This window comes from Homarus americanus, unplaced genomic scaffold (assembly GCF_018991925.1).
Source record: "Homarus americanus isolate GMGI-L3 unplaced genomic scaffold, GMGI_Hamer_2.0 scaffold48406, whole genome shotgun sequence".
NCBI classification, from domain to species: Eukaryota; Metazoa; Arthropoda; class Malacostraca; order Decapoda; family Nephropidae; genus Homarus; species Homarus americanus.
Genome location: NW_024753828.1, coordinates 2,907,033 through 2,925,083, shown reverse-complemented (window position 1 = coordinate 2,925,083; position 18,051 = coordinate 2,907,033). Strand labels below are relative to the sequence as shown.

At 37.6% G+C, this 18,051-nt stretch overlaps 1 protein-coding gene across 6 annotated transcripts in view; it reads left to right on the top strand.

Annotated features, from left to right (window-relative positions):
• LOC121855589 (homeodomain-interacting protein kinase 2-like) overlaps positions 1–9,325 on the top strand; it is a 49,000-nt gene extending 39,675 nt beyond the window's left edge. For 4 of the 6 annotated variants that reach the window (XM_042350631.1, XM_042350628.1, XM_042350627.1 and 1 more), the window contains 2 exons: positions 4,501–4,942; positions 9,105–9,325. In XM_042350631.1, coding sequence (XP_042206565.1) covers positions 4,501–4,942; positions 9,105–9,300 — 638 coding nt within the window. In that variant the 3' untranslated portion in view covers positions 9,301–9,325. Of the gene's footprint in view, positions 1–4,500; positions 4,943–7,021; positions 7,187–9,104 lie in introns of those variants that run through there. The other 2 variants (XR_006086817.1, XM_042350630.1) reach the window with 2 other exon arrangements.
• The last annotated feature ends 8,726 nt before the right edge of the window (positions 9,326–18,051 follow it).

Below are 18,051 nucleotides of genomic sequence, written 5' to 3'. Positions count from 1 at the left end.
CGCACGAATGTTATTGACACAAGAGTCCACTCCTTCCTGACACGCGGTCCTCGCGGCAGGCGGCGTGCCTGTCCGGAATGAACGATAACACTCCCGCGCTCCCTTACGAACAATTTTGGCACCGAGACCAGTCCTTTTTGACACTGAACCCACATACAGAGGCGTCACGCTTCTCTATGTACACATACGAGTACCATACACACACTCCACCCACAACCCCCCTTTTTGCTGGGGTTAACTATGATTATATTATAGGCATCACACTTTAGTCGATGATTCACAAATTCACACAAAGGCGACCCCGCTCTCCTGCTGCGTAGCTGTGGGTTGTGTCGAGTGCCAGAGGGAAGGGCCCTGCTGAAGGTCCGTCGACGGTCGAGTCACTCGCCAGTTCTCAGTAGACTGTAGCGGCAGACTGTAGGACCCACGTCTTGACTGTAACCACCAATTGAGTGACTGTGAGATAATGAGACCCTTGCACGTAGGACTCGATTGTTCTTTATTCAGTCAAAATGTGTTTCGGGTCTAATGTAGGACTTATTAGCTCCCTGACTTGTTAGCTCACTGGACAGCTAGAGACTATCTTCTGAACCCCACAGGGAGCGAGTCAGCCCGAGGCGAGGGCCATCTGTTTCACATTTAACACCTCAGCAAAGTTCGTTGTCAACACTGTCTCTCTCCTGTCTCCCTTTCTCTCTTCTAGTTTATCCTACTGTGGCGGTAACAGGTATAGATAGGCCTTAAATTTACAAATGGTTGATATAAGTGGAGATATACATGTCCAACCCATCCTCCTCTTTAAGAGAATGTATGAGTAGTATTGATCAATTCTTCTTGTAGAAGAGAAGTACACATGGCCTCTGTGAGGGAAAACTAACACTTGCAATATCTACATGTCCAAATTGGTGTAAAGGGAAGTTGGCCACAAGCAGTCAAAATTGCATAAGATTAAGTTGCTATACTTAAGGGTCTCGTGTATATACTGTATGGAGGAATAAAGTGAGGAGGAGACTGTTTTTGTGGCACATCATCTAGTATTTCTCATCATCATCAGTGTTTTATGGCCATTTTCCACACTTGCGATTAATAACAAAGTACTTCAATTATACTGAAAGGGAACCAGAAATTGAAATTTTTTTTAAAGTAGGTGTGGGTTTTTCCCATAAGAAATGTCCTTAACTCTTCGGCTGAGAAAAGCCAATTGAGTGGTCTGCTATAGTGGCTGCAATAAACCAGGAGGCTGCCAAATTTTTATCTTAAATTTTTAAAATTGCGTGTCAAGTGACGCATTTATAGACTGACCCACAGGTCTCTAGGCCACCCTACACCACCCCCTGGACTCCTAACCATGCCTCAGTACACACCCAGTCATCATGGAGGAAGTATGTTCAGCTCCATCTCCTAGTGGCTTGGAACCATCCACTTCATGCAGTACAGGAGCTCTACGCCATGGCTAAACCAAACTAGATAAAGGATCTATTCTTTCACATTCCATTAGTCTACATCCCTATCATTATATATTTTTTTTTGTAATATATATTTTTTTAATTTGTGTATATGATGAAATTTTTTTTTACCCCAAGCCATAGCCAAAGGGTTAAATAGGCCTTCAGTATCACTTCAACTGGTTGAAATACATGTAGTCCTTTTTTCATGTGTCTTGTTATTGGCAAGGAGACACCCCAGTGGCTAGACTGGAGAAGAACAATTGTAGGATCTCTCTCTCTGTGCTCTCTGTTTGTTACACATACAAAAGAGATCTCATATCATGCACATTAGATCATGGAGGCAAAAGTAATTGTTTTATATTACTGAATTAATGTACTGTAATTTATTCACCTTAAATATTAAAAAAGCGATTTTAAGTAAAGTACACTATGGACCCTTAATCCAATTTTTGCCTTAAACTAGACACATTGTAAGCATAACTTAATCATGGGTTCTCTGCCTGTAATAAATATGATAATTTTTGGGTTAACTGGGATAAACCCCCAAGCATACTTTTATATTCTAACCCAACGTAACTTAAGAGTAGAGTACTGTAATGTGTCACATTGTGCGACACAGGAACTTTGGCAAAGTACTGTCCTTTATTACTATTATTTATATTGTAATAATAACAATAAATATTATTTTTATTATTTTTATTATTAAGATCAATACAGTACAGTATAGGTATTTTGAAGGGACTATTGTTCCAGAACCGATTCATCAGTTACCTGGACCACCTCTGGGCCGAAGTAGTTTGGAGGGCATTTAATATATTAGCTATGGATTTTGAACCCCAGTTAGGTTTGTTTCACTGGTACAGGGCCTCATCTCTCACACCTGGCTGACACACAGAAGCAAATAGGTGCTGGTTTATGTTAAGAGACAAACCAAATATCTGGAGTCTTCCTGTTTAATATATATTTAGAATATATAAATCCAGTCTAATTAGGCAACTGAGTTCTGGACACAGACATGAGTGTTGCACTAACATGCTGGAATAGTGTTTTCATAACCTCAAACTAAACTAAGGCATTTGTATGCAGGTGGTGATCAAGGGTCATATGGGGAAACACCAACTTAAATGATTTGTGAAATGATTTTTACATATACCTGTGCAGGGTGTCTCATAAAAATGTATACACATTGCCTTACTTAATTTTGTGGTGATCGTGTAAATACTTGCATTACAACAGTAATATTGTCATCAGTTGCTGTTGTGCGAAGTCTTCCAGAACATTTTGGGGACCTCATACATGAGTGGGTATTCGTATGATTGCTACAAATGTCTGTAAGGCAGTATGTATATTAAATTTTTTTGAGACAGCCAGTACATATACACTACCATATTGTAGGATGATTTCTCCCCTCCTCCTGTACTGTACATACAGTACATTGTGAACACTTGGTGAGCTAGTCAGACATCTCTGGCTCACCTGGCCATCACACTGGGTGAACATATTCTGTTTTCTTATGAGTGTGTTCCAATGATGAAAATAAATTCCTTAATGTTTATTAAAGAGCATGTGTGCTATACTGGAGTATAATTGTTTAGTTTCTGGACCATGTGTTACTGAGCAGCAGTTAGTGCTCATGGATGTTTTATAGGATAACCTTGTGTCTGGTGAGGTTAGGTTATGTCACCTCAAGGTCCTTAGTGACTACTTCAAGCATTTTATAATTGGATGTAATCTCCAAGAGCAGCAACAAATTTTTAGTTTCTAAAATCAAGTTTCATGAAGTTGTTTCATTTAGGATTTTCTGCTAATTTTCCACCAGTAAACACAATTGACTTGTAATTAGTAATGCATGTTTGGCAATCGAAAAAATACCACTTTGACTTTATTTTCTCTACCCAATTAATTTTCATCTTTGGTTGTGGTTCGATAGTCACTGTAAACTTCTTTCTTTTTAATCCCAGTAATCTTAAGCATGCTTCTTAATATATTTATTCTCAAACCCCCATTATTCTTTGGATTTTTTCTTCCTTTTTTAAAACTAAGTTATGATTTTTGTGATCACCGATTGTTAAACTCCCATCCAAAATTATTTTTGTCTTCACCATACAGGAATGTCGAAGGTCCCCTCTATCAGTATTGCTCAGCTGTCTCCATTTACTGTAAAGTAGTTATAAGTTGCACTTCCATTTTTTTTTCAGCATTTCATATTGAATTATTTGTTACATAATTTATGCAACTTTTTTAAAGTTTAATCAATTATACTTCCAGAATCATTGTAGAGTATGACCAGTCATTTGTGTGTAGTGTAGTCCCACAATACAATGTACCATAATCTATAAACTGACTCTCAGTCACTGTCAAAAAGATGTTTTTGTTTCACCCGCACAAACCCCTCTCATTCAAAGTTTTTTTTTTCTCTAGTTAATATGGTAAGGTTCACAAGAGGTTTTTTATGAGTGATTCAGTTGACTGGGAGGCTCATGTACTTACCTCAGTAAGATTGTGGGTTTAACTACAGGGTTCCCAGGAGGCCTTCATATGTGTGTTGTGAGTCTAGGCTACATTCCAGAAATACAGTAAAACTAGACAATTCTTGAAAGGATCTCTCCTAGTTCAACCAAAGCACCTATAGATAGAGGTCATCTCAAATTAAACCAGTTGCCCATAGGCCAAGAACTGTGAGTCTACACTGCTGTGTCACTGTACATGTATGCCATGACCCAAGCTGAGTTATTTATAGGGGGTGTTATTGAAGTGGGACAGTCCCTGTCTTAATTTTACTGGATTTCTGGAAGCTAGCCTATCTGCACAAGTGGAGGAATCCTGTGAACCTTTGGTTAAACCCACAAGCTTCTTGAGGCAGTACATGAGTTACCCAACCCAGAAATGGGATTTTGGGATCGGTCCCTCATTTTGCACCAAAGAAGAATTTTTTGAAACTATTATATCCCCTTTTACATCAATAACTCGACTTGGAAGAAATGAAGCTGCTTACCATGATGATGTATGTGCTGTACTGAGAATATTGGTGTATGTTCAATCATTATTTCAGGGCACAAGGACTACTCCCAACCGCCAGTAGCCCATAGTAACCGTGACCAGCGCGTGGTGGTGGGGGGCATGAAGGGTTGGGGTAGCAGCAGTGGCAGAGGAAGCAGTTTGGTGGTGGCCGGACAAGGCAGCAGTGGGAGTAGTAGCAGTAGTAGCCTCAGTTATGCTCACACACTAGGACGAGCACATGTGTCTGGCAGTCACCATTCTCCAACATCCCAAGCTCATGGGCTGTCTCCAGTTTCCCAGCTTGCTGTGAGTGGATCACTGGCAGGCATTGTACCAACCCAGGCAGATGTATACAGGGAATATCGTCGTGCTGCACCACCACAAGCTGCTGCAGCGGCAGCTGCTGCTGCCCAAGTGTATGTGGCTACTACCCAACCCACTTACCTTCCCTCCTCCTTGCCAGCCACACACTCTGTCAACCCATTTACAACAGGGTAAGTATTTATATATTATTACCAAATTTTTTGCCAGGTAGTTGAGGGTAGTTTGTGTGTGTGATAAGTGTAAGTAAACTTGTGTTATTTTAGTAAAAAAAAAGTAAAGGTACAGCAGTATTATGGTAGAAATAATTTAATAAATAAACATTTTGCTTTCTTACTCCAGATATCTTTGTATATTGATAACTGTCTCTCTTATGGTCATTTATGATTACAAATTTTGCAAATGATGTGATTTATAGCACTTGCTACGCTTTGTGACTGTGTGTAGCCTTGTCATGTATGGCTATAGTACTGATTTGCTCTTGAATCAGCTACATTTCTGGCCAAAACCAGATCCCTCATTATGTAAAGAAAGAACTCATGCTGTGAGATAGCTATTATCATCTAAGATAAAGGTAATTTTAGTATGGCCAGAATCTGTGTACTCTGTAATATTTGCTTGGCTACCAAATCAGAAAATAAGGTCTTAAAGGAAGTAAACTCCCAAATTGCCTTTTTGCCTTTGCTAAAAACAGATTTTTCATCTACTTGCTCAACTAACAAACAAGAAATCTCTTCACTGTTTATTGAAATATTAAATAACAGTGTGCAAGTATAAGAGTTCACTAAAATTCATTGTGCAAGATTGGTTTTGAAATATCCGGGCTGTATCTTATGTTGAATGAACGTATGGTTGATTAAATGCCCGATAAGACAAATGGCAAATTATTATTATTATTATTATTATTATTATTATTATTATTATTATTATTATTATTATATTATTATTATTATTATTATTATTATTATTATTATTATTATTATTATTATTATTAAGAAGCTATAAATGTGTACTGTACAGTGTAGATTTATATTTAAATATCTTAATGCAGGTATCAGATGTGTTTATATTGAAAAGATACTGTACCTTAATATTTGCGTATTTAGAATTCACACATTTGAAGATTCGTGGGGAGACAATGAAATATTCAATATTCTTCATTTGATTCGTCTTATGTATGATTAAAAATCGCATTGGTTAATGTGAACACAAATAATGGGTTACAGTTTAAGGTGCAGGGAGATAATGGTAACCAGGTCAGCTGACTGGCACAACCAGCTGGTCTGCAGACTTTTTCTGCATTTATCTGTTCAAATGCAACTTATTGTATCTGTTGTGTTTTTCATTACTCTCTTTGCCGCCAAAGGCATAATTAGTTACTGTCACCATGATAAAAGATGGCAATGGCAGTGTGTTCATTTCCTGGGGTTGATATCCTGGCCCTTCTTAGAACTACATGTACTGCATAATTCTAATACTGTATACTTGTCTTTGTACATGGTATCCTTTGCCAAATGCTGCAACTATTCCACCATTTTTAAGACTTCTCAAAATCTTCAACTTAGTTTTTAATGTTAACATCATCTTCGGCTTTTATATAATGGGTTATATACTTGTAGAAGAACTTAAAGGTTATTTTGGCCAAGCCACTATCAATAGAGGATCAGTACAGTACTGGAAAAAGATTATTTGAGCAATAACACTATTACTCTGAGAAATACTCATCGATTTAAAGGTAGAATTGCGGGCGTTCCCCAATTTACAAAAGGGTTTCTTTCCTGAGGAACCATTGTTTTATTTTATTTTTTATTTTTTATCGGATTACATATTCACAATGAATCCCATTATAAAAGCTAATGTATGTTCCCATTTAAAAAAACCCACAGTACATGTTTTTAATAACTTTTGGTGTAGACAATAATTAGAAGCCCATAATAAAAATAATAGTCATAATTGTATACCAACCATACAGTATACTTATGTGAAACCAGATGAGATAAAAACCTAAGTGAACAGTATGAAACACTGAGCCAATACCTATAATAAATATAACACTGTATTAATACATTTATTTCCATTCTCTAATTGAAGATAAGTTAATAAAAAAGCTTGACCCCTGATGAGTTATTTCATCATCCTAAATTCCCGCTGCTTTGTTTACATGGCACGAACGTTGCCATCAGTCAGCTAATGGTACACTCACGCACGCTCTTGCTTGGGATTCTGAATTGGTTCATATTTAATCCAAACAGTTTCGGCGACTACTGTCACCCTCCTCAGTGGATTTACAGATAAGGACTGGCACATTCATCACTACAAAAACTCCTTATATCCAGTGCACGTGACGTCACCGCACAATCACATCACCTGACTCCCAACCCCCATGACGCATCACCGCGGCGGTCACCTTTGACAAGGTACCACCAATGCTTGCATCACAGGATCCAGTTTGATCATACCCTCACTCAAGTTAAAATTTTTATATTTTTTATTACAAACTGATTCCATTATCCTGCATTTCTTAAAATCATTGCATTTGTAAAATAATTGGCTTGTGGGTTTTTTCTCTTACACATGACACGTCATAACACCACGCGACCCCCTCCCCGTCCACACCTTTTCCAGCCCTCCCTCTACCTCAAGTCCTGATCCCCTCTGTCCCACGGTTGACCTAACCTTTCCCCACCCTGCCCCAAAGCGTCGGGTTTGGTCGTGAGAGTGAAATTTTGTAATTTTAGTAAAACACTCTTCTTCAACAAAGGTAGTTTTTAACATAACTGTCATCAGTCATAGCCATTCCTCCCTTTATTATTATGATTTGCATTTTTACTTAGATTAGGTAATTTTATCTAACTTTGTTCAGAATTTGTGGCTTCCCCAGATGTTGGTGCCCTTGGCGATCGCCTGGTGGGTAGTAATGGCCCTGTATAGTGGCATATAAGATGACTTGTGAAGCAAAAAAAAAAAAAAATCCCTATAACTGGGGTCGTCTAATATTATTTACCAAGTATAAAATGTGAATCTTAAATCATATGACGGCAGGCAGGATGAGAGCATCACCTGACACTCACTCAGCACCACCAGTAACTCCCACCAAAAATATTTCGGAGTGGAACTCATGTTTGGTGTTTGGTAAACTTAATTAACATAGAGATTGTATTAAAATAATAACAATGTACTCTGTACAGGTATTGTAATTAAAATTATCTTGCCTAAAATATTTGTGGTGGGAATACAAGACAACATTAACTCAAGATCGTCACACACCACAAACCATTTCCAACAGGTGATGTGCAGTTGGATTGGTACAAGTATCCCTTGTTTAACGATGGGATGTATTTCTGAAAACTGGTTGTTAAGCAAACTGATCGCTAAATGAAGGATAGTGAGATATAATATTCTAAACTAGGGATAATGAGGAATTATACCCATGGAGATGACTTGTAATTGCGCAGCCAAGTCACCAACTCGCCGCCCAGTAGCACTCAGAGCTGTGAGCTATGTTATTGTTCAACTTGTAATTTTCCCAGTGAATCGAAGGTCGCTAAACTGGAAAAAAAATAAGAAAGGGCGTCAAAAAAATTAAATGATTAAGTGAACGATTGTTAATCGAGGGATACCTGTATACAGTACAGTACTACATATTCTCAAGGAATCTAGCATTGATATAAGCTAAAACGTATCGTACAACACATACAGTATCTGGTTATATAATTTTCTTTACTACACAGTAGGCTTTACTTACCCAAAATACTCCGAATCAAATGCATTCCAGTCTTCTTCTAAATCAAAGTTACTGCACTGTAGCAGCCTGCGCTTGGTTGCGAATCATGAATAATTTACAGCAAAATTTAAAAAATGATTTAGTAATAGAGGTACTGTACACACGAATTTAAGAATGTGACTTTGTATTTTGCAAATTATCAGGACTCCACTTTTTCAAAAAGTTTCATACACATTTTTAATGAAATTTTCTTGGATGAAGATATGCACATGAAAATATTAATAACTACAAACACTAAAATTTTTGGTGGATTCCTAAATATTTTGGTAGTATGGCAACTTTTTCAGAGAATTTCAGAGACAGTACAGTAATAGTAATAATAATAATAATAATATTTAATAATAGTCATAATAATTAATGGTTTATTGAAAGAACATGGCAGCCAAAAGGCTGAAAATATACAGTTACATAATTGGGGAATGGGTCACTTGATTGACAAATAATATACAAGTAACATAAGTGATCTTTTCTAACTGTTGGACATTTTAAACATAGGGTAGTATTTGTTAAGTTATCTATAAATGATTTACAGTAATTTTCTTATCTTACAGAGGAGCATTGCCACCACCAGCTCACCACAGCAATGGACGAACTGTGCTGGCTGCACCGCCTGCCCATCCTCTTCCTGCCCACATGCAACCCACTGCTGTGTTCCCCACACATCCACAAGTGGCCCCACCATACAATGCTTACACTGCACTTTCCCCTGCCAAGAGCCAGTACCAGAGCATCTGGTTCTCGGAATAAAAGCCTTGCCTGAGGGAACATCCAATGTAACATCCAAAAATACAAAAAGCCCAGAATATAAAATGAGTAGGGTAAAGAGTTTTTAAAAGAAAGAAAATTTTAGTCAAAGTAACAGCTCATATTGGAAAGGCAAGTGCTCTGGAAAGAGGGGAGGGGTCCAGTGTGTGTGTGGGGCCGACCTCCAGTGCCCTCCTCGGTCTCCTATCAACGAGAACTACTTCACCACAGGAAAAAGAAGCAGCACATGAAACAAAGTCATTACTACTGAGCTAGCTGCACTTTGACTAGTTTAGAAAAAGGGGAATTGATAATGAAATGCCAACAAGAAACTAGACCGATTATATTGGTGCCAAGTGTTTGGGGTTCATAGTGAATGATTAGTGTTTACAAAGTTCAAGTAAGCATCCGGAAGTGTCAAATATATCCGTAGGTATGAAGCTCCATAATATAATATTTCCCCTGTGATTACTGATTGGGGGCCAATAGTTTTTGGGTTGAGCATTCTCTTGACACAACTGCAGCATCAGTATAGGCCCCAGATTTGTGTGTAGAACTAGTGCATGTACGAGTGTGCGCTTGTCTCTTGGTGACCACACCCTCAGAGAGCATCATAACCGTGCGTCAGCCGTCCCAAGGGCGGAAATATCATCAGCATATTGTTGATGAGCAAGAGGACTATAGCTAGTTATTATTGTTTTTTATCATAATTTTTATTGTAATTATCATTTGTGTGCGAGCCAGGAGTCGTGAGGTGACCACAGCACCAGTATTGAATGATGGAAAGAAATTTGTGCTGGGTTCTTTGGATTACCTCTTTTGTTGCCTTGAAGGAAATAATTTAAAAGCTACATTTTTAAACTTTTAAGTTGGCCAAAGGAGTTATAGTTTGTTTTGTGTTGGACTTGATAACTGTTATCAAGTGTGAGTTTTTGTTGAAACTAAAGTGATGAGCTATTATCTGTGAAGTTCAGCCGATAACCTTATAGGCTAACGAATGCCAGGGAACTGTCTCTTCAGTCAACCGGGCTTAATATTGTGGAATTTTAGAGGTGTATATTTATTTTGTGTTTTACCAAGCATAAACTAAATATGTTTGATATGTTTTTAAAGGGAAAAGGGCTTGACAACGGTCTGTAGTAGACTTAATGTGTAGCATGAGTAGTATTGTGTTTATAGCCGATGAGGCCGAGGGACTCTGCACCGTGCGTCGCCCTCCGGCCAAACCCACCTTCCCATCCACAAACCAGGGGAAGGCGGGGGCGGGATGGGAGCGGCTGCATTGGTGTGATGCTCACCGGCTGCACCACGTTTGGTGTTTGTCCACAGGTTTGTTTGATCTCTATTAACATATACGCTTTCTTGAACTTCTTCCCTATGTGTAAAGGTGTTATTTATGTCCAGAGTGTGATACCTTCTCTTTATATCTTGAAAAATCCCCTGCATGGTTTTTGTGCTGGTTTCATGACCAAGGTCTCCTTGGCCAGGAGGAACGATTAGCACATGCAGGCTGACTGCCAACCCCCCACGCCCTGCCCCTTTTTAAGGTTCACTATTCACTGCTCACTACCTTGGAAAATTTCTTTTAGAATAGAAGTACAGTGTTTCATTATTATTTGTGATTGAATTTTTATCTTTTTAAGTATGGTAGAATATAATTTTATTTTTTTAAGGTGACTATTTACTGTAAGAAAAATGTTTTGACATATAAGAAGCTTGTATTTTTATCAGAAGAACTACAATAATTGGAAGGAATGAGCACCATAATGTTATGAGGCCTATGAACTAGTACATTGGAGCAGGCGTTGATAATGACTTCTATAGTGGGGAGGGGGGGGGTAGTTGTGCCTGTGTTTATCTTAGGCCTAGACATGTAGGGTGATGGTCAAGTCTCCAGCTCTGATCCTGCACTGGTGGATATATAGCTGCAGAGGCTGCCCAAGACCCTGTGTGTGTGTGGCAGCAATTCCTAGGGTCACCTCCAGGTTGTGATGAGCCAAGGTTTGGTGTGTTCTGGAGGACCTGATACTTTGTTCTTAATTAAGCCACTTTACAGCTAGGGCCCAGTGTCTCCAGTATTCTTCTATGTATATATATATATATATATATATATATATATATATATATATATATATATATATATATATATATATATATATATATATATATATATATATATATATATATATATATATATATATATATATATATATATATATATATATATATATATATATATATATATATATATATATATATATATATATATATATATATATATATATATATATATATATATATATATATATATATATATATATATATATATATATCTTTGACATTACATAATTGGAGTTACCATTCTTGGACCTGAGGTGAAGTGTCTTGTTTGTAATGTGAAGGTGTGGACTGTTAATAATGAGTGCACATAGATGGGTTATTCATTAACTTAATGAATCTATCCAACAGAGGGCCCTGGTAATTTTCATATGGAAATTTAATGAGTATAGCCAAAATTTCATCAGCTAGTAAAAATTTAGTTTTCTAATAGCTGTTTAATACAAACACATTAATTTTATATACATGAATTTAAGTGTTTGAATTGCAGTATAATCAGATTCTTCTGCACACTCCTAGTACCACCATAATAAGTGGAAATTGGCCCACTTAGAATCTGAGGGATTGACCATTAGGAAATTGTACACAACTCATCAATTTGGTCCAGTAGAGGTTATTAGTAGTTTCGGTGCTCCTTATCAGCACCATCATAACAGCCCTACACATGTGATGTTTGTATTTAGAGTGCCTAAGCTCTAGTATTTTAGAATTTGTAACATATAAACAACCTTGATTGTTGGGTAAGGTCTCAGAAGGTCACTCTCTCTCTCTGAAAGTCAATGTCTTGTGCAATGCAGAGGCCTCTCAAAAAAGTAATCCAATGTCGTCCAATGAGTGGAGAAGCTGGTGCATCCTAGTGTGCCATTGCCGAACAATCAAAGGTGTTTGTTTGGTTACAGTAAAACAAGTAACGTGACATTGTTGCCCAACGTTAGTTCTACCCTCACAAACACTTTAAAGAGTTCATTGCAGTACTCTGACGTAGTACACGGACGTAGTACACGGAAGTAGTACGCGGATGTAGTACACAAAAAGAAGATTATAAGTGTACGTATCTATATTTTTCTTGAGAATGTAAATATAATTATGAATGTAATATTTTGGGTCATTTAGGGTATGTAAAGACTTTGTAAGATAATTGTAATGTGTGTTTCATGATATAGGTGACACAAGTATTCTAAATGCTAAATGTTTCTCAACATTCTTTGTTAGTATTCAGTAGGCAAAAATTAACATGTTTCATTGTCATGCTTCAAGACCATTTAAATTTCTTCCCCCGTCTCCATACTAGATTTCCTGAATTGTGGTAGTTAGAAACCATTAACTTTTTACAACTTAAGAATTTCACTTTTTCCAGTGACTTTGCTAGATGTTAAAAAGAGAGTCCAGGTTGTCCCTGACCTCCAGAGTGCTGGACAGCAACAATAGCAACAACAACTTGTTCCCTACTAATACTGTTACTACTGGTACTGTACTGTACTGTCGGCAACTCGTGTAAATTTTATTATAAACTTTTAACATTGAAAAGACCAGGTTGTGTTTTCCAGCACTCCGTTGGCAGTTTAAGACCCTGGCCTGGGTCTTGCTGGTAATGGTGATCTGTGACCATTTTCAATTTTTCCACGTGCTCTCCGCTATGTGATTAAATGCCTATTGTCCATCTTGCAAACTGTAGTTCAAGTGAAACACTGGATTGTGTTTTGTTATAGTTAAGGTCCTGTGGGCGTAGAGTGGTTTATATAATTTACTCACAGTCGGTACCCTTGGTGAGGTGTTGCTGCCCTCCACCACTGAGACCACCCTATAGTCTTATTAAATGTCCACTCTGGTGAAAAAATATAATTTCTAATTCTTGTACATTTTGTGTGTGTGTGTGTGCGTGCGTGTGTGATTATATGTACAGTGTATTCCAAGTCCTTGTTATCCGTGAATCCAAGTACTCGCTAGGTTGGTCTAGGGATAGCATCTCGTCCTCTTGAGAACTCTCTAGAAACATACAGTAAAGACCCTGAGTACTGGACTAATTCACCCACAGCAGTTTCGTTAGTCAGACAAATTCCATTATTCAGACGTCCACATCGTTAGGGAGGCACAACTGTTCAAAACAACGGCCAACATAGATTGCTTATTTAAGCTCGCAATTTATTAGTTTAAGTAAAATTATCACATTTATGATATACTTTCAGTAAATTAAGTTGTTTTTTGTCAAAAGTGTTAATAGATATAGTTAAGGTTCTAGATTCTAGAAACTTTTAGAGCCACAGAGAAGATTTTTGAAGGTTCTGAGTCATGACATACTTATGATTCTATGGATGTGGCATGGATGGCCGTGTGCAGTGTGAGATAAAATGGATGATGTGTATATGTACAGTATACCTCTGGCAATGAAGTGGATATGTTCACGAAATCCATTTTGTTTTTGGTGACTTCGTTGTCATAGGTAGATTTAACAGTGAGTGCTGTATAAGGGAATAGCTTCCAATCCTTCGTTATTCTGTATTTTACATATGTCATAAATGAACAAAATTGCTGTAATAAGTAATGAAAATAATACAATAGTGCATATTTTTTGTATAAAAATAGCTTCAACCATCCTATGGGTGACGCTGAGTGTACTAGTTACCAGCCTGGCTCCAGCTGACATGAGACGCACGGCTGCTACGCCATACCTGTATATGCCGTGATATCACATTGGGGAGAGCTTGACACATCCATACATATGTTCACCTCCCACACAGAACAATGTTCACACTTATACTCTTTGTATTTCATTTTTTTTTATAATTTTATATTATATTTCTTTTATTATTGAGTCACATTAGAAAACTGATTTATTTTCCCATGACTTGCAATTTCATTACTTAAGTCAGTGGCAACATGTGTAGCCATCTCAATGCCACAGACGACATGTGTTATGTAGTGAAGATTATGCGAGTGTGTATGGTACCCACTTTCACTTGAGATGAAGTGGATAACACTTACAATATCCTTTCAGTAGGTTCAGTTCCAAATCTCTGCACTATCTCGGGAACAGAGCGTTAAATGTCGACCGTGGCAAGCACATCACGTTTATCCTTCATGGTAAGGTGCTTTCTGCTCATTGGGGCCTTAATCGAACGTAATTGCCTGGGCATTGTTCTCTCAATTTTTGTAATTTATGTCATGAGAAAACAGGCCTGCACTAAGTAATAGCCACACGTAGAGGAGTACAGTGTGGCTGTTTTGTTGCGATGCGGGCGGGACCATGAAGTCCAAGATTTGTGTCGTTATTCAGACATGTCACTACTCAGGTGGTCCAGTACTCGGGGTTTTTACTGTATGAGAAAAATGGTGCATTGCGCAACTCTTTTATGCACCCAAGTTGTGGAAAAATCATTTCAATACTCTAATATGACTTGGAAATAAAAAATATATTACAAAACTATAAAATAAGAAAAATGAAGAGCATACGAGTGTATGCTGTGTGGGAGAGGTGAATGTAGGTATGGAGGCAGTGGGCAGTTTGTTAACAGCACGTCTGGCGTGTCTCACATGCACCTCTGCTGTAAGTTTATACTGTAGGGCTAAGGGCCATTGTGCTATCTATGACCATATCTCGTCAGTATCCCTCGTGGATGACAAGGGCTTGGTGTAAATGTATATGTATATATATATATAGATATAGAGAGAGTGTGTGTGCAGAGGGTTGGGAGCGGTGTATGCACAAGGCACTCCAAGGGCTGCCCACTGGACCCAGGTATTAGTTCCTTAGTTTGCTAGAATATCCGACAATTTACAGTATACTAGGATAGTTTTGAAGTATTCTTTGATTGACAGTTCAGTTTTATTGTTTTATGATGACCACCTTGAATTTGCCATGTTGGTTTTTGAGGGCCTATTACAGTGAATTTTTCAGTTATGTTGTATAATATATTCTATGGTTTTTGATTTTTCGGGTATGTACAATTAGTGATAATTATTAGTTTTGACAAAAATTACATATGGTTAGCAGTATACAATTTTTATCTTCTATTTTAAAGCAATAATTTTTTTTGACATTTCCCTTGTAAGCTCTGCCTATCCACTTTATTTATATAATCATAAACCAGTAGCAGCAATGCTTGATGATTTGACCCATGCTCTTTATATCCAGTCTGAGTTTTAGGTGTGTTGGTTGGTTTAGCAATATTTTACCACACAAATTCATTGCACTTTGTAGCTCAATTCATATGAAGTTGCTTTAGGTTGCATTGAATATTCTTTAATTTTTAGGTTAGCTATCTACTACCTACCCACCCCCTTTTACGATGTGATGATGTTTTACTTCATTGTAAGCATGAGTTTTCTCGTCTCTTTTGAAGGAACGGGGGCAGAAGACTAATATTAAACCCATTCCCATGTAATATTTATGAGGTCTGTTTTCAAAAGTCCTATCAACAGCTCCATTAAACACCAGTTCCCTGACCACTCTTAAAGTCCATCCATCCTCCCCTCTCTCACATTTGTTTTCTTATTCTGGTTTTGGTGATGCACTGAAGCTAGACTTTATTTCAAGATCAGAACCAAGTGTTTCATTACAAAATGGTGAGGAGATAATTGTGAAGAAACGAAAGTTTTGATAAACAGCTACATGAAACAATACCTGGGTTTCCTTATGTATATTGTATATTTTCAAGTATCTGAGCTGGGATAAGTATCAGCTGTATGTTCAGTCATGTGGTGACTTTGACATCTTATGTCCCCATGTACCTTCAGGTATTCTTAGATTTCATATCTGTGTAGCAAGTGTCCAGAACTCAGTGTATCATGCTCTCGTCTATTGTAATGTTTGTACTGGGGATGAACAGAAAACAGGCCCTGCTCATGATCAATTCATTCATTCACAAGTTAGTTAAAACAGCTGTCATGGGTGTTTCATAACCACTCATTGTCATATTTTCCTGTAATGTAGCCCCTTGGCCCATCCCACTCAACCCTCTCCCATATATTATAGTTGTGTGGCAAACTGTGCTTGAATAAGGCATAGTTTGGTAGGGATGGTGGATGGCTGCTATTTTGGGCCTCGTTGATTTATGCTACTTGCAGAGTAATTAAAAGAGGTACATGTTCCCTTAAAAACTGTATAGGAATAAAAAACCAAAGATTGACTATTTTTCATCATTGTCTCTGATTTCGTCTCTTTCAAATTGATGTCCTTTATCTTTTTGGTAGAAGTACTGGGTTTCACACTAGGATGGTAGTACATATCACTTTTAAGCAAACATTTGTAATGGGATGGGCAAATTTCTGAATGGTGGGGGCTGATGCACACAAAATTGTGCCATTGCATGTATTAGAGGAAGAATGTAGGAGTCAAGTTCAGAGGTTGCCCATCCTGTTACAACATATAATGGGACTAGGGATGTATATGGATTACCTCATCAGATGTCTTGTTTGTATATTGAGGAAATTATACCGTGTTATTTTAATTTTGAATCTCGCGACGAAATTTGTGTGTGTACAATACACTTACATTTTGTTGCGCTCTGTTCATGTTCCTTTGGTTTTCCTGCTGTCATTGATAAAAAGAATATATAAATTTTGATTAATTTTGATACAGTGACAGTACATGTACACAAAAATGGTGGATGGTGGAGTAGACTGTGTTGTAAAGTCCAGATAAATTTTGATCTTGGTGATGTAATAGGAAGGTACCAGAAAGTGCTGGAGTGTATTCAACCTCACATCCCAAGGATCTTGTTCTTGCACCTAAAAGAAATACTAAACAGTATCATTCCCAAATTATTAAAAAATATATAAAATGCTATCAATAGGGTCTTAGAAGTGACTGTATTTTTCAGAATTTTTGTAGGTATGTATACAGTACTGTATCAGGAAAGCTAAAATGTCCACAAGTGCATAAAACATGAATTCACAGTTTTTAAGACAAGAATACACTGTAGCACTGATGGCAGACGACAAACTGTCCACACAGTTAAAAGGTTCTTCATTTGTGAGTCTGTAGTCGCATCAAGACATGGGTGTGTTCATTAAGTGAACGTATTGTAGCAGTACAGCTAACTCTCTGTCTGGTGCACATTTGAAGGAATAGTCAGTGAATATTGCGGTGAAGCAAAGTGAAATTAGTATATGAGAGTTATCAGTATCTGTACCTCCACCCCCCTTCCTTTACACTGTTATGTTCCACTGCCTCATCTGTAATCTGGTGTCATAGGGGCTCACTATCTTAATTAAAGTTTAATAGATAGGATTATAGCAAAGATTTTATCTTCATAAAAAGTTAGTTTCATATATTTGAAATCTTATAGATGTGTTTATATTCTTTGGCGTGCTATCAGTTAAACTGTAGCCCATATGAACTTATTTTTCTGCCAGTAATGATTGTTATTTGTTCCCAGTGAGCTGTGTTTTTCCTGTCAATAGTGCCTGTTATTTTGCCATCATGGTTGTTACTGTTACTTGTGCCACTCCTGTCATGGTTTTCTTGAGCAAACCCCAGAGGGCCATTATGTTTACTGACGATCATCTTATTATGCAATAACTAGGTCCTGAGTAGTTGGCGAGTCTTCTCATTTAAGTAGAACCACTGAAACGGAATGAGCTGTAAACAGTTGTCATGACGAGACCTTGACCCAGTGCCTTGCCTTCTGGGTAATG